We start from the raw sequence: 24,161 nt of genomic DNA on the forward strand, positions 1-24,161 counted from the left end.
AATATATGAGCCATTGTTTTTGAAAGTAGTATAAGTCCTTCTATTCATACATTGAAATATTTAAGGGTTTGCATTTGAATCAATTAAAAAATGTTGGAAAACATTAATAAATTTGGGTAATATTTTTAAAACTATAAACTTGTTAAAGTTTATTATATAATAATAATTAATAAAATTGTTTAAGAAATTAAACAATTTTTAACTACAAATGAACCTGTACCACTTTCAATAATAACAAATTATGAAAAACATTAACAATAACAATTTTTAATTTATATTTTAATTGAAGTTGGCTTTTCTGGAATGTATTTTTTAATGTGAAAAATAATTAAAGTCAGAACATGTAAGTAAATGAATAATTGATTTTATTAAGAAATATTTTCAGTTTTATTATATAAGAATTTATAAATGAACAACTATGAAAAGTAAATTACTTTGTTAAGATAACTATAAGGGTTACCCAAATGAAAAGTGGACTTTTGTCATATTTCATTGTGCAAAGTAACCATTGATGGGACACCTTACAAGAGGTAAACTCAACATAGATGAAGCATGAGCTGCATTAAGTATTGGCAGGAATAGATTTTATCTCCAGTAATCGGTAGATTAATATTACGTTAGTTATGATGGAAGCATCCATGTCAGTCAAAAACTCTTTAGAGTTTTTGACTGACATGGAGTCTTTGACTGACATTTTCATTATTATTATATTTTTTAAGTTTTGAAAACACTACCATATTTTTATGTTGTTTTAAATTTATTGTAAAATAAAAAATATTAGTGTTAAAATATATCTGAAAAAAACAGGAAAATACTGTTTATAAAATGATGATAAAATTTCTACTTAGGTATTAAATCAAGACAATTTGGAAACGGTTTTAAATGCAGTTCATTAATTTGTAAATTTTCCAAGCAGGAAATGAGTGAATATTTCATTTTGAACCAAGATGAAATTTTACCTATTAAATAGAATCAAATAGAGAGTTTTGAAATTAAAATGAAATTTCTTTTTCTGATGTTTTTAAAGCCATGTTTTGGTTTTTCATAAAAATCAAAACCAGTTTTACAATTAAGCAAGACCTACTCATCCTTATTGAAAGTACAATACATAACCCTGTAAGTAGGCAGCAATTAACAAGTGACTGAACTGTTCATAAAAAGTAAACAACATTCCAATTTTTGCATTTAAAACTCAAAATTTATATTTGATGCCTGCAGTCTTAACTGAGACAACTGAGACACTACTCTATTTTATGTTAGCATTTTTTCAGCAATTACCACAATTATATTTTCTTTTTTTACCACAAATTTTCCTGGGACTGCTTTGATTTCCTCTGAACCATGTTTGTGCAATTGGACATATTCTGCATCCCTGACAGAGGGATCATAAAATTTCTTTAATCTGTTAAACAATTATTACACATTAATGAACTTCAGACTGTCAATAATTAAAAAGTAAGAAAAGATATATTTCTTGAACTTCTCAAATTGTATAGTCTGAATTGTCAGAAAATTGATAATCTAAAATGTGATGAACTCATTATACAAAAGTTGCTCTGAAAGTTTTGCAATACACGAAAACCATCCATGATGAATTAAACTGTTTTTTTTTTCTAAATAATAAACTTTTACAACATATTATGCATAAACAAATTTCATCAATCTCCCTTAATCTAAGTAAGATAGGCCTTGTTTCTAATAGTTACAATAGAACTTAGTTCAAAACCTCTTATAGAATCTTCTTTAATATATCTCCAGTAGTTTATCACCTTTAAAATGACTAACATTTTCAATCCTTTATCTGGATCTTCTCAGGTCAACTATTCTAGAATTGGAGCGTTTCAAACATCATTGCAAATTCTGCATTTTGTAAATCGAACATCATTGCAAACATTTTTGGTAAATATCTGTTTCTTAAATGTTCCATTTATTGAATATGTCTCCAGGTTTAAATTTGTTGTGTGACGTCATTATCATAAAGTGCAATATAAATATTATGAGCAATTCAAATGGATACCACTTCAAATTTTATTTTAATGTTATAAATACATCAAATTGTAGTTTTAAAGTAATATCTGCTATGCTTAGAACAATTGATTTTCTACCTTGAAATTAATACTTCTCCCTTGTTTTTCATTTCAGTCCTATATATTTCTAGTAATTCCAAAGCCCTAATATTTTCTAAACGTTTGGCTCTCCTAATGATGATGGTGTTCTAAAGATTGGCCTGGATGTTGCTGTCTGCAGCAATGTTTGAAACATTCCGATTCTACAACAATTGACATGACAAAAACGCAGATAAAGGATTGAAAATGTTAGTCATTCTAAAGGTGATAACATTCTGGAAATTTATTTAAGAAGGTTCTGAACTATACTTCCCACTCCAGTCTGAGCAATTATGAGTAGAACAATAGAATTTTCTAGAGAAGTACTTCATACAATGATTTACTATGATTTTTGTGTTGGACTGAATGACAAAGAATGTCATGATGACTGAACTGGCCTTTAAGGATGATGCCCCATCCTTTACTACTGTGTTCAGGTGGTACAAAGAATTTCAGAGGGGTCATACTTCCTTCCACGATAAACCATGTGAAGGATGACCAGAAGACAACTGTGACTATTGAAAATGTAACTGTTGTCCAATGTATGATTGCAGAAGACCAAAAATGTGCCTATGAAATGATACAGGAGAGACTACAGATTGGAGCCTCTGCAGTTGCAGACATTCTGCATAATGAATTACAGTTAAAAATAAGTACTGTTGTGATGGACTTCTCATCAGTTAACAGATTTCCAAAAGTCAGAGAATGTCAAGATCATTAAGAAAACTAGAGATGTTGAACCAAAGTGGACACCTGATTTTTTCCAAAATTGTCACAGGTGATGAGACATACATACCATTTTATAATCATCCCACATGTCAAGAAAGCTGGGTATGGATCCATAAAGATAATCCAATTCCAAAAACATGAAATGGTAGAGAGAAATAAAAAAAGTCACATTTTTTTCTGTAGCACTGGTCTGATGAAAGCTATTAAGCTTGAAGAACAGAACACAGTAACAGCTAATAGGTACACCACAGTTTGTCTTCCTACAATTCTGGAGTCACTGAAAATTCAAGTTCTAATTTTGCATCATGATAATGCTTCATCACACACTGCCAAGCAGACTGTTGATTTCCTTCAAACTAATACCAGAATCATTGAACATTCACCTTATTCACCAGATTTGGCAATGTGTGACTTCTGGCTATTTTTCTATCTAAAAAACATTTGAGGAGTTGCAAAATTAACAGAGAGGATGAAATTGAAGCTCTTGTGACAGAGTATTTTTATAGTATTCCAAAATGTACATGGCATCATGCTTTTCATCTTTGGAAAACGCAACTTTATAGTGCATTTTGGCCAGAGGAGAGTACTTTGAACATAAATAAAAAATATTTTGTTTCAGATCTTATAATATTCCTATATTGCAAAATTTTCAGTCACCCCATATATAATACATAAGTAATTATTTATACATAATGAAAATTATATTTATGAAAACAAATATTATCTTTCTTAACCATAAACACAAATTTATAATCGAGCCTTTTAAATATAAATAATTAGAAAGAACTATTTTAAAAAATGTTTATTAAGTAAGAATAATGAATAATGCTTTTGTACTTAACAGAAAAAACAAATAAATAATTTAAAATAAAGCCTACTTTTATAACAAAAATACAATGCTGTAAAATATATTCAGTTAATTAAAAATTAGAAGTACTTCATTAAAATTAAACAGCTATCATTTGTCTAGCCAAAGAAATTGCAAAATTTTTAAACTAATTATAGCAACAAATTGCTAATTTCTGATTTTAACTACCATAAATTATTTATTTCACATTAAACAAGACAAAGCATTGTATCTTTGATCATTGGCTAATATTAATAAAGTTATGTTGATATTACTTTGGATAGACAAACTATATTAATAATTGAAAGACAATATATTAAACAATAATAACAAATCAATATTAAAATTTTGAAACCAGATTAAAAAATATGATTCAATTTGTCATTAAGTGAAGAGGAGTTGACACAGCTGTTTTCAAACTGTTTAGAAGTTAACTTGCCTGCAATAAGTCTTGGGGATATTTGGAACATTTTTATATGCAGATGAGAGCAAATCTGATTGCAAACAATAATGCAATAATGAAGTAAATCAGCAAGCGAATACACCTAGAAAACAAAATTATTATTTTATTTTAAGATAAAATCTATTACTTTCATAAAACAATAATCTTTCACTAAAGTAAAAATACTTTCTTGCTAGATTAAAAAATGCACATGTGGTAACATTAAAATAAAAACTAATTTTAATACTTATTTCTTTAATACAACATAATACAAGGTCTGTTCAAAAAGTATCGGACCTTTGGTCAGCAAAAATAAATTTATTGACTTTGAGGTACAAAACCGTAATCCCCTTCAAAGTAGTCTCCTTGGTAATGTATACACTTCTCCCAGCGTTCCTGCCATTGCTGGAAACACTGCTGGAACGCATCTTTTGGAATGGTTATAAGCCGGTCCGTCGCATTTCGCATGATGTCTTCTCTCGACTAAATTTGGGTTCCTTTTAGCGGCATTTTCAGCTTGAGAAATAGCCAAAGGTCACACGGAGCCATGTGGAGAGAGTACGGAGCGTGACGAACCACAGGAGTATTGTGTTTGGCGACGAAAGCCCGAATCAGATGCGCAGAATGGGCGGATGCGTTATCACGATGGAGCTGCCAAGTTTTGATCGACCACAGATCCCATCGTTTGCATCGCACTGTATCGGAAAGACGACGAAGGACCTCCTGGTAGTACTCCTTTGGGATGGTTTGGCCTTGTGGTGCGTACTCACGACACACCACCCCACGAGAGTCGAAAAAACTGTCAACATGACCTTTGATATTGCTGCGGACCTGCCGCGCTTTTTTTGGCCTCGAGGATCGTCCCCGAAAGCCTGCTGAATCTTGCGAATGGTTTACACTCGGGTATCGCCAAGGTTTTTGGCAAAATTTGATGTAATATCGCTGCTCACGTTGTTCAGTCATTTTCCAGCTTAGTGAAATCCGACGAGAGCGCACTACATGACCTCACTCATACGCCGATTGCCAACGACTGACGCTTTCTGCAGGCGGGAAAAAATTCAGGGCTGTGCATGACTGTCCCCTCCACAACTCCACCGAAGGAGGCCTCTCTCGCATCATTGGTTTACGCGGAAAAAAAAGGTCTGATACTTTTTGAACAGACCTTGTATATAAGAATACTATCTGAATATTTTATGATTAAGATTATAAAACTTAAAAACACAAAAGAAAAAATTGTAGAACATTCAAATATATTGTTTAAAATTCCCTATCTGTTAATCTATAATAAGAGATAAATAATGAAAAACAAACTTTTAATAAATAAAACATACACAGAAAAAAATAAGTAGTTAAAACTGAATTTGTAATTTTTTAGAATTTATTGTGACAATTTTATTTTAAAATGTTAATTTTGTCAGAAACCAATGACCAAAAGTTCATGTTCTATGCAATTCTTAAGCAAGAAGAACACTGTGTGTTCCTGAGATAGCCTATCCTAGATGGCAACTTCTTTGTGATTTCTCTCTCTATATATATATATACCTAAGTTTCTTATTGTATTCCACTACCATCTATAAACTTTTGCATTATCTCCTGCCTTCTCAAAGCTATAACTATATCATCTGTCAAAAAATATATTATAGATACAATCAATTAAAGAAAGAGCTAACCACTGTCTATTGGCATTAAACAATAACTCTGATAGGCAGTGGTTACCTTGTTCTTTAATTGGATAATATTTTGGCATGGTGAACCTAATCATTCTTTTACATATAATCCCTGAACAAAAGTATGGAATATTTTGTAAATGTTATGGGAAAATTATTTTGAACAAAAAATAATCAAATTCATAAAAATATTACTGAACTTTTAACAACTGACAATGTAATAGAAACATTAAAGAATTTACACACCGAACATTGTAAAGTTGTTTGTATAAATTACAAAGTTACAGCATTTTAAACAAAGTAAGAGTTGAATGAAAGTATGGAATCATGAAAAACATGAAGCAAAAGTAAGAAATACCAAAGATTAGTATTTTGTAAGGCTACCTTTTGCTCTAATTACAGCCACAATTCTTTGTGGTATTGTAGAAATAAGTGTTTTACATAATTATGGATTAATCTCCAACCCTGACTGTCTTCTTTAATTCTTCTATGGGTTGTAGCTCTATTTTTAGACTCCATTTTCTTCAGAATGTTTCAAACATTTTCTACACTTATTGATGAGGCATGTGTTAATTTATCATGACAGAAAGGAGGAGGCTAAGAGAAAGATGTTACCACTAAGATGTCATGATGAAATCAATTTTTGAAACATGCACATGTGTGGTTCTGTGGCTGCATATGTGTGTTTTAACTGATTGCTAGAATTGATATGCTGCTGGCTGACATGTAAATGTTTTAATGTTTCTTGCCATTTTTGTTGGTTTGGACATTGGACATTCATATTCTTCCTTGAACCTGCAGGTTTCAAACTGCTTTAGACAAAGTTAGAAGCATGTTACCACATGTGTGTTTCCATATGAAGCCAAAACAGTAAAAGCTATGTTGCAGAGCTCAGTTTTATTTTTCCCAAAAAATACCTACTTATTTATCCAAATGCTTAAATGCAATTAATATGTGTTTAAGTATTTTTAAATTAAATTCAAAACTTTAAATAAAGTAAACTTGTTAAATGTGTGCTGCTGGTTGCATCCACAAAACAATGTTGAAAAAAATTAAAATACAATATTCAAGACAATATAACAGAAGTTAAAAAAAGTAAATGTATAACATAAATTTTTTATATTTGTTAGGTAAAGTAAGATAAAGCAAATTTTTTATATTTGTATATTTTTACTTGTAGACACAAACAAAAATAACAAATATTAAAAATAAATAAATAAAAATAACTAAACATATATAAAGCATTTCTCACAACTCATCAACAAAATTCAAACATGGCAACTTATGGTGTACTTTAATGGTCTACTAATTATTTGCTGAGTGCATTTTGGTAATTTCGTAATTGAATTCAAACACTTTCAACTAATTTTCACTGCAAAATCATAAAGTTCATTTACATATCATGTTTTTAAAATCTAGATAAAAATACGACTGCATATAGCCTTTCATAATGCATGTCTCTTATGTAGAACATCTGTTCCTGCATAGCTCAAGTATCTCAAAAACTTTGAAATTTACAAAGTGACTAAGAAATGCTGTTAATTTTAAGGACACATCTTCAGTATCAAATGCATGGAAGGCTATTTATAAACATTTATAGTTTTAAATATATATTTTTAGTTACTTTTATTTTGATTTTTCTTTTTATATTTATTATTTTTATTTGTACTTATATTATATAACAAATTTTTTAATTTGTTATATAATATAAGTACAAATATGTACATATGTATATTGTTTTGTATTTTATTTTAACTGAATTTTATTTTTCTTCAACATTCTTTTACACATACAGCCACCAGAATGAATTTAAAAATTTCTATTTTATTCACATTTTATTTTTTGAATTTTGCTCTATGTAACATTCCATAACCTGAAGATGACTATTAAAGACAGTTAAAAACATTTGCTCTTATAATAAATTGGTTCATTTTAACTGAATTACATATTAGTTGGCACTTTTAATGTAATCTCTTCCAGTTCTACAATATATTTTAACTGTAGATAACAGTTAAAATATATTGTAGATAACATCAATAAAAGAGTCAAAATACTTGATGGAAATAAGCTTGCTTCAATATTAACTTACTGTAAATGATGTCAAAACCAAAGACTGGGGATGCCAAGAGTATTTGCATTCACTAAAATGCATAAGGAAGTTAGCCCAGTAGAAGAAAAATGTAGAGGGCTGACATACAGTCTGGAGAAACACTTCCATAGGTTCATCACCAACTGACTAGAGTGTAGTATATCAGTTACACAAGACCTAGGAAAGGTGTTTAGAAAACTACAAGAAGAAATGAAACTGTAACGTTAATGGAAGAAGAAATTGGAACCATAATGGACTTTGAGAGAGTATATCCTTCAAAAAGAATAATCACATTTTCAAGCACTAATAGAATTTATGCTCCAACAGATCCCAGAATTAATTAATTTTCCAAGGAAATGATAGAGTTAGCCAACTTAGTGTGTTATAAATAATTGTTTAGGTTTAATAACCAGATGTACAGATAAAACAAAGGGATCCCCAAAGAGAGTTCAGTATCAGGATTGTTATGCAAACTAGTGTTGTGAAAATGGGAGAAAAAATATTCTCCAATTAAAGTATTTTAAATGACTTCATGGTAGATATCATGTATTTTAAATGATATGTAGGCAACCTTTGTATCATTTGGAAAAGTAACAAAAGAATTAGTGAATTAATAGTAACAATGAACTAAAACTAAAGATGGAATTTAAGAGTTCATTAAAGATACATTTTTCTAGACAAACATCGTAATTAAAAGAGGAAATTTGGCCACCAGCGTATAAGTTAAACCAACACATAGCCCATTCTACATTCCATCTAATTTGAATAATCCTTATTGATACAAACTAGCAACATTCCAGGCCCTCATTAGAAGAGCATATTTGTATTGCAGTACTGTACTGTACATGACAGACTGAAAGAACTTAGTAGAATTAAAGAAATGACAAAAACCCTGGGATACAAAACTAGCATGATAACAGGACTGATTAGAAATTATGAAGGAAACAGACCAGACTCAAAATGGCAGACTCGATAAAATCACAAAGTTTACTTTAACAAGAATGTGAAGATTATTATGAAAGAAATAGCAGACCACATAGACTCTAAACTAATTTTCAAAAGAGTGCCAAATATTTACAGTATATTAAGGAAGGACAAAGATACATTAAAGAAAGAGGAGAAAGTAGGCATGTACAGATATCTCTCGTAAAACATACTAGATGCATTCCAAAAAAAGTGCAGTATTATGCAAATCAATGTTATACAAAACAAAGGACTAATACAAAACATGGAGTTAGATTCCAAAAGTTAACAAAAGTATACTATTCCTTTCTTCTTACTAAGAGAAATATGTTCACTAAAATAATCAATAATTAACTAACAATCACAATTAAAAGTACTGCATTATGCATTAATATTAATTTTAGTAAACCAGGGTGTTTTCTTTTTACAAAGCATTGTCGTCTTCAGAGCCTTTTTTGGATCTTGATCAGAAATATCAACAGCGTTTTCATTTATTTATTTTTATCATAAAGTTTTTTATGTACAGCAAAATAAAAATATGTTAATATAGAAATACATCATAATTTAGAGAACTAAAAACGTATTTTTCTAAACCCAATATTTCAATGTTCTATTTATCAGTATTGCAACAGTTTTCTTCAATGTGTACTGTACATATAAGGGTGACTTTTTATGCTTTAGTTTTATAGCTGCTTTGTGCTCTTTTAGCCTACATTCAAAAGCCGTCCTGTTCCCCATATACAGTTTTTGTTTTTACACAAACAAGGGATACTGTAAACCACACCCAGCACTTTGTCTATTTTTTTATATTATTCCTTTTACTTTTATTAATATTAGACATGACAAAAACGCAGATAAAGGATTGAAAATGTTAGTCATTCTAAAGGTGATAACATTCTGGAAATTTATTTAAGAAGGTTCTGAACTATACTTCCCACTCCAGTCTGAGCAATTATGAGTAGAACAATAGAATTTTCTAGAGAAGTACTTCATACAATGATTTACTATGATTTTTGTGTTGGACTGAATGACAAAGAATGTCATGATGACTGAACTGGCCTTTAAGGATGATGCCCCATCCTTTACTACTGTGTTCAGGTGGTACAAAGAATTTCAGAGGGGTCATACTTCCTTCCACGATAAACCATGTGAAGGATGACCAGAAGACAACTGTGACTATTGAAAATGTAACTGTTGTCCAATGTATGATTGCAGAAGACCAAAAATGTGCCTATGAAATGATACAGGAGAGACTACAGATTGGAGCCTCTGCAGTTGCAGNAATTTAACCTCCGATTTCTTTTATTCTCTGATCTATTTTAATCATATCTATTTCTGCTAACTAAGAGCCTATTACTGTAACCATATTATTACCATCTTTTTGCCTAAAAAACTTTTACCATTTACCAAAGAATAATTATTAACAAATGAAAACTTGTTTGATGACATGGACTTTATATTCAGGCTAATCATACAATATGACAGTATTCTAGCTTTTTTAACTTATTAATTAGTTAATCTGCATTATGTATAATTATATCAGATTCTTTGTGCTGTATTTTTAATTTTAAAAAATGCATCAAGTTAAATAAAACAGCGTTGTGGAAGTCCTCTATTGCACGACATTGATTATCCAATTTATGAGTAATCTAGCTTTATATATCCATTCTAACCTTATATATTGGGGTTCTACATGTATTAGAATCTAAAATTTTACTTTTTTGCTTTAATTGATATTTTCTTATTTTTATATTAAAAGCTTTAAAAAAAATAGGCAAAGTGTGTGTGTGGTTACAGTATCCCTTGTTTGCGTAAAAACAAAAACTGTATATGGGGGAACAGGACGGCTTTTGAATGTAGGCTAAAAGAGCACAAAGCAGCTATAAAACTAAAGCATAAAAAGTCACCCCTATATGTACACATTGAAGAAAACTGTTGCAATACTGATAAACAGAACATTAAAATATTACATAAAGTAATGGACAGTTATAAAAGAAAATTTATAGAACATTTTGAAATTATAAAAAAATAATATAAAATTCAATGATAGTAGATTAGATAATACAAATTGGGATGCAGTAATTTAAATTGGGCTAATTGCAATAATAAAATGTAATAAAAAGTAAGGGACGTTTTTGTAAACATCAGTTGCATCTGTTGTCAATTTACAGCAATGTATGAATTGCCATACCCAAGTTGTTTTTGAACAAATTCAGTGGTAATCATTTGCAGTGTTCATATTGGTTACAAAAAATGTTATTTATGAGAAATTCTATTATTTTTGTTATATAAATGTATGTAAAGTTTGAATGTTTGTTTTAATTTAGATAATTGTTTATCAAGTTTATTGTATCATTGTAGCATGTACCAAAGAGGGCTAAAGTCCGAAATGCATTTACATAAAGAGTGGTAATAAAATATTTTGCATGATATTCTTGTCTGTTTAATCCTTGTCAATTGGAAGAAAGGTTGTTCACATTGGATTTAGAAAAATACATTTTTAGTTCTCTAAATTACGATGTATTTCTAGATTAATCAATGTTATTAACCTGATCCATAATAGTGAGGTTTAAAAATATGTTATTAATAAAAAATTTGTTCTAACAATTCACATTTATTCAATTGAAAAGTGAGCAATTCTTTTCCAGAATTTGTATTTGAATACCAAATTGTTTGAGTTAGAAACAGTGTGAGTACTGATATAACTGTATTTCATTCATCATTTGTATGAATGATTACTTACCTAGATTAAAAATAGGTTAATAACACTTACTAAAAATGTTCAAAGTTTATTAAATATGAAAATTTATCTATAAAAGAAAAACAAGTGATAGTCTCAACCCCTTCCGCCCATAACCAAAGATAATTCAAGCTGCATGTAACACTGTGCAGTACATATCCCGAGATATCTCGGGCATGGATTTTAAGGGCCTTAAAAAAAAATACCTTGAGACAACTTTTCCACAAATATATGGATCAGAATATATACATCTTTATCTATCACCTATGCAAATTTCATGAATTATTTTTGCCATGAAAATTTTTATGACGATTTATTAATTAGCTAATTAATTGCGCTATTGTTTTTTTATGGTAGTTTTTTTTATCAAATTAATAAAATCGTTCTAAAGTTGTATTTCACGGATTTGATGTCTGTAAAGTTTTTTAAAATGCTACTGGATGTTTTTTATGACATCAGCAGGTTTTTTTTTTGTTTTTGATTCAGTAAAATTTTTTCCCATACCTTTTTTTTTGGTCCCTATGTATTTTAATAGCATAAAAATTGAAAGTTTTGTGTTATATTTGAATATATGCAGTATGTTAGCTCCCCTCCTGCTTTAAACCAATATTACCCTGAGGCATACATGAGAACTACCCGGGAAAGCTGACACCAGCTATTCTCAAGATCAACCAGTTTGTAAACAATGTAAACTGCACGTGTGAAATATCATGCCTTATTAAATAAAACAACAACAATCCTTGCAGCTACATTTTTCAAATAAAAGCATTTATTTTAAATTATTTAAATTTTTTTTATATACTTTTTTTTGTAAAAACACTTTTTGGGGATTTTTATTTCGCGGGAATTATTTTCTGGCAAATTTTTTTTATGTCAGATTTGCGTTTGAGTGGAAATAATTATTTAATATAAAAAATCAATTACTTATGGATTTCTGATTGACATTCCGGGCAGAACAAATGTACACAAGTGGTTAATTAAAGGCTAAAATCTGAATACGAAGATGATAACAGATAATACCTGATTGATAGAAAGGCTAGGACAAGAAAGAAACAAATTGTACAGTCAGATTTCATTAAACTTGATAAAAGGTACAAAATAAATTGAAATTTTCAATATTTTAATATCCTTGAGTAAATTTGAGATAACATGCATGCTTACTTGAATAAAAAATATCGAATAGAGGAGTTTGCACTTAAAAGTTGTGAAATCTTGTATAAAGGATTTCCCAAATTTTCAAACTATGTTAGAGTGAAATTATGTTGTAGAAGTGCCATGTTGTATGAGAGATACCTGTACAGGATACCTTTAAAAACATGCAATTAAAATACAGAATAATAATATTAGAGTCACCAAAAGAAACTTGGGAGTTAGACTTAAAGAGCATCAATATAGTGTAAAAAATGGCCTTTGCAGTACAGTACTATCCCAGATGCCACAAACTAAAGGGTCTATGGTAAAAAACGATGCAAAGAAAATTAAGATTTTACACTACTCAACATTGGTACTGAATGCTGAAAAACATTAATATATATAAGAATGAGCTGTACACACCCCCCTATATACGTACAGAACACTGAAAAAATTAAAATATACAAAAGCAGGTTGAAAGATAAATGCATTAATGCAAGAGAACACAAATAGAAAAAATTTATTAAAGTTTGTTGGAAACTGTTTACAACAACAAATAAAAAAAAATGCTATTGAATTGAGTTGAAAATTTAAAGAAAAAACTGAAATTAGATCAAACTTCTAACTTAGAAGGTAATTTTTCTTTTTTAAATAAAATCTAATACAACTACAAAGAATGCCCTTTCCAATTCAACTGATGTGGGTGGAGTCATCTTTAATGTATTTAAGAGAACACAGATGTGTTTTTCACCTGTAGTCTCAAAGGTTTCTAGTTTGTTTTCAAGACACATTGCAGTACTTCTTTTGCTGTCTAGTATTCTTGATTTGTCTACCTCAGCTGCTTTAATAATGGCATCAAACTTGTAACCCAATAATTTTGCAGTTCATCTGGCTTTTCTCATCATGTTTATGAAGAAAAACTTCATACTTACATACTTTGTACTTGTTTGTATCCTCGCCCAATTTGCACAGCCTGCATATTTGCCCATATAACTATGCCCAGCAGTTTTGATAACTCATAATGCAGTTATCAAAACTACTGGGCATAGTTAAAAATTAAGATAGCATCAGCACAATTATTCAACATATTACAGGTTCTGACAAGTAAAAAATTTTCAGAGTTCCACCACAAATAGGCTACATATTGTTTATTGGCAATTTGTAACATGCCATAACAAGCAAAACTTTAGTTAAAAAACTAATAAGCAGGCTTAAAATTAATAAATACAAATGTATTCTGACAATTATGAGTTAATTATACTTTCTATTTGCAAAATTTCCTCAACCTTACCACAAAATAAAAAAAAAGTGAACTTTTAAGAAATTTGTGGGATTTCCCAAGATGAAAAGAATTTCCTGGATTAAAAAACAGTCAGGATTACTGGGATTCCAGGATCCCATTAGAAAAACTCTATATCAGGGATGGCCAACACATAGACTGCGGTCAACCAGTCTACCACAAAGGTTTTGAAAGTAGCCCGCGAAGCTAAAGTTGAACAATTTGCTTTCACTTAAATTAATGTTTAAAAATCTTAATTTGATAATTTATTCTTACAATAATAGACTGTCTGTGCAATGTACCCATACTGTTTGTATTTATCCCAATGAACAATGCAAATGAATGTTAACGCATGTGCATATAAAAATCCTAAAATTGTTTGCCCATATTCATAGTCACCCGCAGACTATATTTTACCAAAAAAGTAGCCCCTAAGGGATAAAAGTTTGGCCACACCTACCCTATATTAAATGGCAAAATATGTTCCTAGAAAGATTGTAGCCTGAGGATGGCCTATTAGACTAGGATGAAAACATTTGCTAAATAAAAGCAAATCCAGCAGCCAAAAAGCTGTTTATAGATTTATTCTGGATTATTCTAATTTACAGTAGTGGGTCAAAAGTCGAGCTACCCTTGACATATGTTTTAAAACTGCAACCTCTAATTTGTTTACTATCTACTACATAATTTTTTGATAGTTGAAAAGAGCACAAAAAAAAAGGTCAAAATACTCAATTGAATCATTATTACATGGAATAATGGAATAATTATATGGAGAATTAATGGAATAATGGATCAAACTGTTTATGGGACATACTGCAGAAACAAATGCTTCCTCATGCACATCATTCAATATCAAGGAAATGGATCTTCCAACAGAACAATGACCTAAAACACACAGCAAATTTGGTAAAGCAATGGTTTTAACAGAAAAGGGTGAATCTTATGACATGGTCAGCCCAACCGCCAGACCTAAACCCCATAGAGAATCTTTGGGATGAAGTTGAGTGCCATATATGCCAGCGTACATATTCGAATCCAGATGGTCTACCATTCAAAAAGCATTGTTTGAGACTCTCAAATCACTGCTTGACAACTTAGTTGATTCAATGGAACGTAAATGTGATGCAATGATCAGAAGCTCTGGTTACACCACAAAATACTAATATTTTGTCCTAAAAATACTGGACAAATCTGCATACTTCCTTTGGTAGCTCTACTTTTGTCACAGTGTAAAATATAAAAACTTTGTTTTTTCTTTTGTAAATCAGATTTAAAGTAAAATCTGAGTTAATTGAGTATTTTGACTTTTTTTTTTGCTCTTTTCAACTATCACAATATTAGTTATGTAGTAGTTAATGAATAAAATAGAGGTTGCATTTTTAAAACATATGTCAAGTGTAGCTCTACTTTTGACCACTATTGTAGATTATTGGTAAGAATTTTAATTTATATTTTGTTTTATGATTTTAGAATGTTACATTTATATTCAAACATTTAAAATTTAATGTTCTAATATTCTTTATTTATTGTATTCTATTTTGAAATAGTTTGTAACTGGTGTTCCAAAACTAGTCACCTTAGGATGGCCAAATGCATTAGGCTGAAAACATTAGTATATAAGCAAATAAATGTATCTCAGCAGGAAAAGGTGTTTAGTGATGATTTTAGTAATCATTCTTTCTACTGAGTGTGGGTTTGATTATTTGTACATAACATAACCTAATTAAATTGGCTTTATTAAATTACTATCTCTTTTTGAAATATTATAGAAGTGTTGATTTTCAATTAAAATGAAATTTTATTAATAACTTATTAATTTATACAAATATTACAATAAATTTCATAACTTACATATTACTTACCAAGCATAACCATAAAACAATATATTCGTTGATAAAAGTATTAAAATACTGATTTAGGAAGAGCATTCCTGGACCAATTAATATAGAATCAAAATATTCCATTACACTTTTTGTCATATGAGCAACCTGTAAAAAAAAAACACTAACATAAATACTTGTTCTCATAGTAGTGAAATAAAAATACACATATTATGAAAGATGTTAGGAGAATTAAAAAATAAGTTTCCCTGTTGGTTTTCTGACAAAGTGAAATAAGTTACAACACAAACTTCATTGGACACATATAGTGCTGAAGTTTGTTTATTTTTCCACATAGTCACATTCTTGTCAAGCATTTGTCATACCAGGAGATCAATGAGTGGAAACCTGTGACATAGAAAGATGGGCTCTGTGCATACAACCACACCCTGACCACCCAATGCACATCTTTGTTAGAATAGAAGATTTAGCCTCAAAGGTGTTTCTTTAAATGAGAGAACAAGTGAAAGTCTAATGGTGCCAAGTTCAGACTGTATGTAGGATAGGAAGAATTTCTCAGTGCCAAGATTTCAATATAGCCACAGTGCCATGTTATCGGACATTACTGCACAGAACAACACCCTTTGAAACCCTAACATTTGGTGACAAATAGTGAACTTCAGTTTCCATATGGTTTCCCAATAACAAATTACATTGATTGTTGTTCCACAATGAATGAAATCAACCAGTATAATCTCCTGGATGTCCTAGAACATGGTAGCAAGCACTTTCCCTGCACATGATGTTTGCTTGAATTTCTTGAACAAATGAGAAGATAAATCTGCATTATAGACTGGGCATTAGATTCCTGACTGTAATAAAACACCTACATTTCATCACCTGTAATCATCTTGTGCATGGAGCAATCACCATGCTCCATGTGATGTTGAAACATTGTCAGAGCATTTTCCATTTGTACAGCCTTGTGGTCATTTGTCAACTGGTGCAGAACCCATGTGCCACTAACCTTATAATGGCCTAGATGCTTGTGAAGAATGTGCCATGCTGTCCAATGACATATGCAAAATGCATCTTCCAATACAGCAAAAGATATTGCTCTGTCAGCCCACACTATACCATTGATTTTGGCAACATGATCAGAAACGGAAAGTTGACAGGGTCTCTAGCTGTCCTTGTGAGTGCAGCCATTGGAGAAAGCACAACACCACTTTTGCAAACTCATGACATTCTAACCATAGACTGCTACAATCTCACAATGGATATCAGCAAGCATCTTGCACTTTACCTACAAAAACCAGATGACAGATTGCACCTACATCTGCATCAATTCATTCAGGATGGCTGTCATCTTCCTATGGTTGCCAATAGTCACCTATAGAACATCATGCCTGCATCTCAAGTGCATTCCAATGATGGCAAGAAGAACTAAATCTTAACCAGTTTTGAGAGTGATGGATTTCTCAGTTTCATCAATATAAAATAGTGAAACTTAGTACACAACTCACTCAGATACCTGATTAAATGTAATTATTTTCCTCTTTTAAAAATATACAAAAAGTCATTAAAAATATTTAACAAAATCAATTTAAGCCAGATAAATTATTAATCCATATTAATTCAAAGTTTGAGACAATTAAAAATTTAAAAGAAAAACAAATTAATATAAATTAAGATTAATAATTATGAAATATCATATTTTAAATATAATTCTAAGTTTAACTAACTTAGAAGTTATGATAATTAGTATAACAAATTAAATCTTAAGTAAACTAAAGAATTTTTATTATAGTGAAATCTGATCAAGAGTTACCAGTGTTCAGAATTATCAAAACATGTGTCATGAAATTTAAAATAATTCTTATTATTTGCAAAACAAATGTTAAAACTCATTTTTATTAAAAATGTAAATATATACAGTAAAATCTTGCTTTGTGACCACTCCTGACACTCCCTTGCAAATATATATCAAATTCCATATAGGTGGGCATCTCACTTAAGTGACCAAGAAAGGAGAGTCCTAAAGTGACATGCAACTCTATTTATGTGGCCGATAGAATAGAAAAGACTAGCATTACTAAACTTATGTATTGTTTAAAGAATTTTAAAACACCCTTATCTTGTATGTTTTCCCTTCCTACATAAAAAACAATAAGTGGCATATCATGTCAAATAGTTCCAAGTTTTATATGTAACAAATTATATGTAAATATTTAAAACATTGCTTTCAGCCCACTAAATATTTAGATATTTTATTACATAGAACAGCCCACTAGATATTTTTAATAATATCAAATCTAGATACTTTTGCCTCCTATCTGAAGCTAACTTTCATTCCCTCTCTTTTCAACAATGTAAACATAATTTCTTTATATCTTTTTCTGAAGTTAAGTCTGCCATAGATAGCCTGAATAACTCCAATCATAGCCCAGACTCAATTCCCACTCATTTCTATACAAAGATAAAAGCAACATCTGCTGTTATTCTTTCCAAACTTTTCACAAGGCTATTAAACTCAAGCTATGTTCCAAACCAATAGTTAATTTAAAAAATAAATATTCTCCTCAAAAAAGATAGTTCATCTTTTAGACCTATCACTATTTTACCAGCCATGCTAAAAATTTTTGAAACATGCTTATATCATAAAATTTATACCCAAATTACCTCCAGAATTTCCTCTCAACAACACTGCGGCATTCGTAATCTTTCGACCATCACTAACCTTCTTGAATCAACTTACACAATTCTGCAAAATTTTGAGAAAAAAATATTCACTTATATAATTTATATTGACATCTCCCAGGCCTTTGACTCAGTCATCCCTAATTTACTACTTAAGTTGCTAAGTGATTGTTTTGTTCTAGATCCCACTCTCTGCTATTGGTTATACTACTACTACTACTACTACTACTACTACTGATTATGTAAGATTCATATTGATGATTTTGAATTTTTGCCTTTCTCCCCCTATCTGCAGCATACCACAAGGTACTAAGCATGCTTTTTTTCCAGCTTACATTGATAAATTACTGATCAATCCATACTCTGAAATAATTACCTATGCAGATAACATTAAAATTTTATCCAATGATCCCAGCCCTCCCTGCAAGCTAATATCAATTTTTTATGCTCTACATTTACCAGTTATAATCTAAATATCAATATCCATAAAACTGCTATTATGTGCTTTTCCCTATTTCACAATCCATACCACCCTTCAATATACATTGACTCCACTAAAATAAACTATGTTCAGTCTCGTCGCGACCTTGGTATCATATTTGATAAAAAAATTCATCTTTTATGATCATCTCTCTTACATTATTAAATCACTTGCCATTAGACATGGCTTCATTTGGTGTTTCTGTAAAAATATTTCTTCAAAATCTGTATTCAGAACCATTTTCTTTATGAATTTTCAGTCAATAGGCAACTACTGTTTACCTGTCTGGGCAATGACTGCCCCATATTTGTTTCATAAATTACAATCCGAACTGGATATATAAATTTTGTAATCTACCTTATAGTGATAACCATGATGTAGCAAGAGTTTACCTTGGTCTTCCTAATCTTACAGATCATTTAAAATACTTTGATTGCATTCTCTGTTTTAAATATTTCAATGGTCAAATCCCAAACTACTGGTTAGGTCTCATCATTCCAGCCGTAAAAACCTGCAATACATCATGATTCTTCATCCTGTACTTCTGCCTTTCTCTCACAAAGATCTTTTTTTTTTTTTTTTTTACCAAATAGCCTCTCATATATATCCTATCAATATCATGATTTTAACTTCTTTAAAAATAAGTGTAAATCCATTTTGTATAATACATAATAAAAATTATAAACATAGAAAATAAAAACAATTACATTATGTCTTTTATACTTTGTTAATATTTTATTGGGGTTTTTTTGGTCATCGTCAGGAGGGTAGAATCCAATTGTCTTTAATATTTCCAAATGTAGATAAATAAATAAAATGAATAAACAGTCAATCAAGAACAGTTACTTATAAGTAATAACATACAGTCTGTACACTATGTGTACATCATAATAATACATTTAAAATATGACAGAAATAACATGTAGTAATAAAGAAAATAATTGGGAAAAACTGCAGATAAAAATTTGCAATAAAAAAGAAATAAATTGCAATAGTTTTAAATAATGTCTGACACTTCTGTAAATTGTAGATCTCACTATGGAAATGAAAAGCATGTTTAAGCTTTTGGTTATAATAGATATTGGTTTGATTCCTGATGTAGCCCAAAGTTGGCTGATTCAGAAAACTTTGGACTACACCAGGAATTATTAATGCAGACGAGAAGCTAGAATATTTATAATGGTAAGATATTGCAGCAGCATCTTACCATTATATGCACACCCTATATCCCTTTTGTTGACACTTAGTGTGATTTCCAAAATGTTTACATACCATTCTAATGGTCTGTCAATGGTATTTGAAATTAAACTGAAGATTTTTCTCACACATTGTTTTGTTAGAAATGTTGTGTTGAGTTTTTGGGATATAAAATTAAATTTTTTCTTATATAAGATAAATTTAGTTTTATATTTTTATATTATTAAACATCTATTAAAAAATCAGCTGAAAAATATATAGAGACAGATATGTATTTTAAGAAGTTTAGGTTTAAAAAGTCAAAAACATTCTACTAGGAAAAAAAGAAGTCAGAAAGATTCTGAGTTATGCCTGTATCTGTAATTTATTAATAGTCATGGATCATTGAAAATGTTTTTACTGTATATTATGCTATAAATAAACAAATTATCTTTTTTGTGAAAAGTTATGAAATTTAAATATTTAAAGATTCATATCTTTTCCATCTTAATACATAAATTACATGTGGACTGATAACTGATCAAAACATTGCTTAAAATATTGTTATATTTAAAGACAAAAAAATTATTATATAAATACTTTCCTCTTATAATTGATCATTTGTTAACAGTTGGATTTAAAATAAAAGTAATTATATATTGAAAAATAAAAATAATAAAGCATACAAGGTGCGAGCCAAAAGTTCCCAGCCACCCCAACAGAGTGTACTATGCTGCTATGCAGCTAGGTGTGACCTCCAGTATAACTAAGAAGCTAGTCTACTGGTTACCATCTAGCTGTGGAAACTGTTTGCTTACATCGAATACAATTTCACAAAAATGCACAAGTTATTTTGTGACTGGCAATATGACTAAAGCAAAAAAACAAAGAATTTGCATAAAATTTTGTTTAAAACTGGAAAAGATGACAGTGAAAACCCACCAAATTTTAAAACAAGTATTTGGTTTGGGGATAAAGTCACCAAATTCATCATGACCGAAAAAAGCATGTCAAGTCCAGACATGAAAACAACATGAAAACAATGTTGATCTTTTATTGACATCAAAGAGCTTATCTACAAGAAATTTGTCCCACAAGGGCAGATAGCAAGTGGCTGTTCTACTGCAATGTTCTGACTTGTCTTAGAAAACAGGTGTGACAAACAATTCCAGATATAGAACAACAAACCTTGGGTGTTGCATCATGATAATGCACTAGCCCATTCCTCACGTGTGTGCCAGATTTCGACTTTCACAAACACAACTGTCATTCCTCATCCCTATAATCATCTGACTTGGCCCCTTCAGATTTTTTTTGTTCCCAAAAATGAAAATAAAGTTGAAGGGAAAAAAGATTTGAGGCAATAAATAAGATAAAGAACATAATGCAGAATACACTGAGAAAAATTAAAGAAAATGACTTCTGTAAGTGTTTCCAAGCATTATTTCCATATTGGAACTAGTGCATTGATGCAGCAGGAGACTACTTTGAAACTGATGAAGGAAGTTAATTTATCAAGTAAGTATACAATTTTTAATAAATAAATCCTGGAAACTTTTAGCTCACACCATGTAAGTAAAGTATATAATAAATAAATTAAATTATTTTTATTATTTAGTAATAACTGAAATTATTGATTTCAGTTTAAATACCAACTTCTCAAAGAAATATCAAATAATTCTTTATTTATACTTTTATTTAAGTTTTAAAATTTTAAAGAAAAAAGTAATACTTACTACTAATCGATTAGTGACTTTGGCTGAAACTATTCCAAAAGCTAATATATAAAGACAAGGATGATTTTCATAAATATTTCTTACAGATTTTTGATATATAATGAATGCTGGAATTACTACTAATCCAACGGGGATGAAAGGAGAAAGAACACTTGTACCCTTAAAATAAAAATTAAAAATAACTATTTGATAAAATTTATATGTTTGATGCATAACAATCTATTTATCAATCAGAATAGACATCTTACTTGCTTTTCCAGAGATTGGTATGGTTTTTCAAACATTTCCAGCTTTCTTGAGAAGCTTTCTCTGGGAAAATGTTTGGAGAAACCATTTCAATCTGCTGGAAAAGACAGTAAGATGTTTATTCTGTTTGTATTACTGATTCCAGTTTGGATCTTGTAGTCTATATATCAATTAAGAGTAAACATTTTAAGCCAAATACATATTTAAATGTTGTCAGATTACTTGTATCATTATAAAATTATAATTTAAGTTCATCATTCCAGCCGTAAAAACCTGCAATACATCATGATTCTTCATCCTGTACTTCTGCCTTTCTCTCACAAAGATCTTTTTTTTTTTTTTTTTTAAAAATAGTTTATCCTGTTATTAATCCACAACCATATATCTGTGGCTTTGAAAAAAAAAATAATGCCATAATTTTTGCAATGCTGACTCTTTCCCCACAGCATGAAAGTCTTTCTTCAAACTATAAATCTTACTATCCTTTCCCCTTTCTCTCTTCTTACATTACCTTGCCTCTTCACATGTGTTTGACAATCCCCATTACTTCAGCAGCTAGAGTATTAGTTTGCCTGATGATGCCCATTCAACACAAGCAAAAGCATTAGCACTTATTTCTTTTACTCTGTTGGATATTATGTTTTATTTTAATAATTTTTAAAAAAGCCATTATTACTCATTAACAAATATTGTATGTTCCATGTACAAAAGTATATATTTATTAAATTTATCCTTTAATAAATTTCCTGAACTTTATAAAATATTGATACTAGGAAAAAAAAAACAAAAAAATTAGAAATTTGAAAGTTCTGTTACACATTCAAAATTATTAAAATGAAAAATAATAAATAATACCATTTAAATTAAAATTATTTATCATTTTTTTTGTCAATTCATTAACATCTGTCTTATATTGAGAATGTAAATGGTAATTGTGAGGGATTCAGAAAAAGTTAAAATATTTCAAAACAATGTCAATCAATATTAGATTATTAAAAGTATTACAAACTTTTCTCTCAAATTCATAATACTGCATAATTAATACAGCTGTTTTAAAATTTACAAATGACAATTGATATTGCTGTACTATATATTTGGAGTATAGTTTGATCTCCTGGTGTTTCACAATGCTCTTCTCCCTGTTGCATTTTATAATAATTTTTCACATAAACAATCAATATTAGTTTTTAAAATTAGCCTGCACTATCAATAAAAGAAATAAATGTATATAATAATTGTCTGAACATTAAACAAAATTAAAAAAATACACAAAGTGATCACAATTTATAAGGTCTGATTTTTGAATGATTTTAAAATCCAATCTTACAATAGAATTTTATCTGCAATAGAGTAATAAGACTTCCTAAATATAAAATTGTAAAAAAATGCAAAAAGTTAAATTAGCTCAATTCATATGGTTGTGCAAAGTTTAAAAAGTGGTTTAAGAATTTGGTATAGTAACAAAAAAAAAAAAAAATTATTGTGACATCTTCACAATAATTTCTGGCCTGCAATTTTTAATCATGTTTTTAATTTATTAATTAAAAATATATCCTCTTGATCTCAAAGTTAGTAGTGTCTTGGCCCTGTACATCATACTTTTCATAATAACAATGGAATCATGCTGGTCATCAATGTAACTCCATTACGAGGAAAATTTTTAAATTGAAATAACATGACTTGCAGTTTGCACCAGAAATTCATATACAAGTCGACCCCTATAACACTGTTGATTATTGTTTTAAATGAATTCCATGTTGTATGAGTCACTTAGATTTTACAAACACATGAGCCGTTCACAGCCCGGCACACGTATTTATAAAATCTAAGTGACTCGTACAACATGGAATTCATATAAAACGGAATTATCAACAGTGTTATAGGGGGGTCGACTGTTAGTTAATCGAGGCCTCCTGCCCCTAAGCTTTCTACATCTGGTCTTGACTTTCATCTATCTAACACCATTCTCAAGCTTAAGGAAGAATTTACAGATATCAGACAAACATC

At 29.8% G+C, this 24,161-nt stretch overlaps 1 protein-coding gene across 2 annotated transcripts in view; it reads right to left on the bottom strand.

Moving 5' to 3' along the window:
- Positions 1-24,161, bottom strand: part of LOC111624614 (choline/ethanolaminephosphotransferase 1-like) — a 74,208-nt gene that overhangs the window by 27,669 nt on the left and 22,378 nt on the right. The window contains exons 6-9 of one of the 2 annotated variants that reach the window (XM_023367514.1): positions 21,909-22,067; positions 15,858-15,983; positions 4,121-4,226; positions 297-1,402 (exon numbers count right to left, since the gene is read on the bottom strand). In XM_023367514.1, the coding sequence (XP_023223282.1) occupies positions 1,398-1,402; positions 4,121-4,226; positions 15,858-15,983; positions 21,909-22,067 (396 nt within the window). In that variant the 3' untranslated portion in view covers positions 297-1,397. Of the gene's footprint in view, positions 1-296; positions 1,403-4,120; positions 4,227-15,857; positions 15,984-21,908; positions 22,068-24,161 lie in introns of those variants that run through there. The other variant, XM_023367513.1, reaches the window with a different exon arrangement.

This window comes from Centruroides sculpturatus, unplaced genomic scaffold (assembly GCF_000671375.1).
Source record: "Centruroides sculpturatus isolate CEXI.00-Female unplaced genomic scaffold, Cexi_2.0 scaffold56, whole genome shotgun sequence".
NCBI lineage: Eukaryota > Metazoa > Arthropoda > Arachnida > Scorpiones > Buthidae > Centruroides > Centruroides sculpturatus.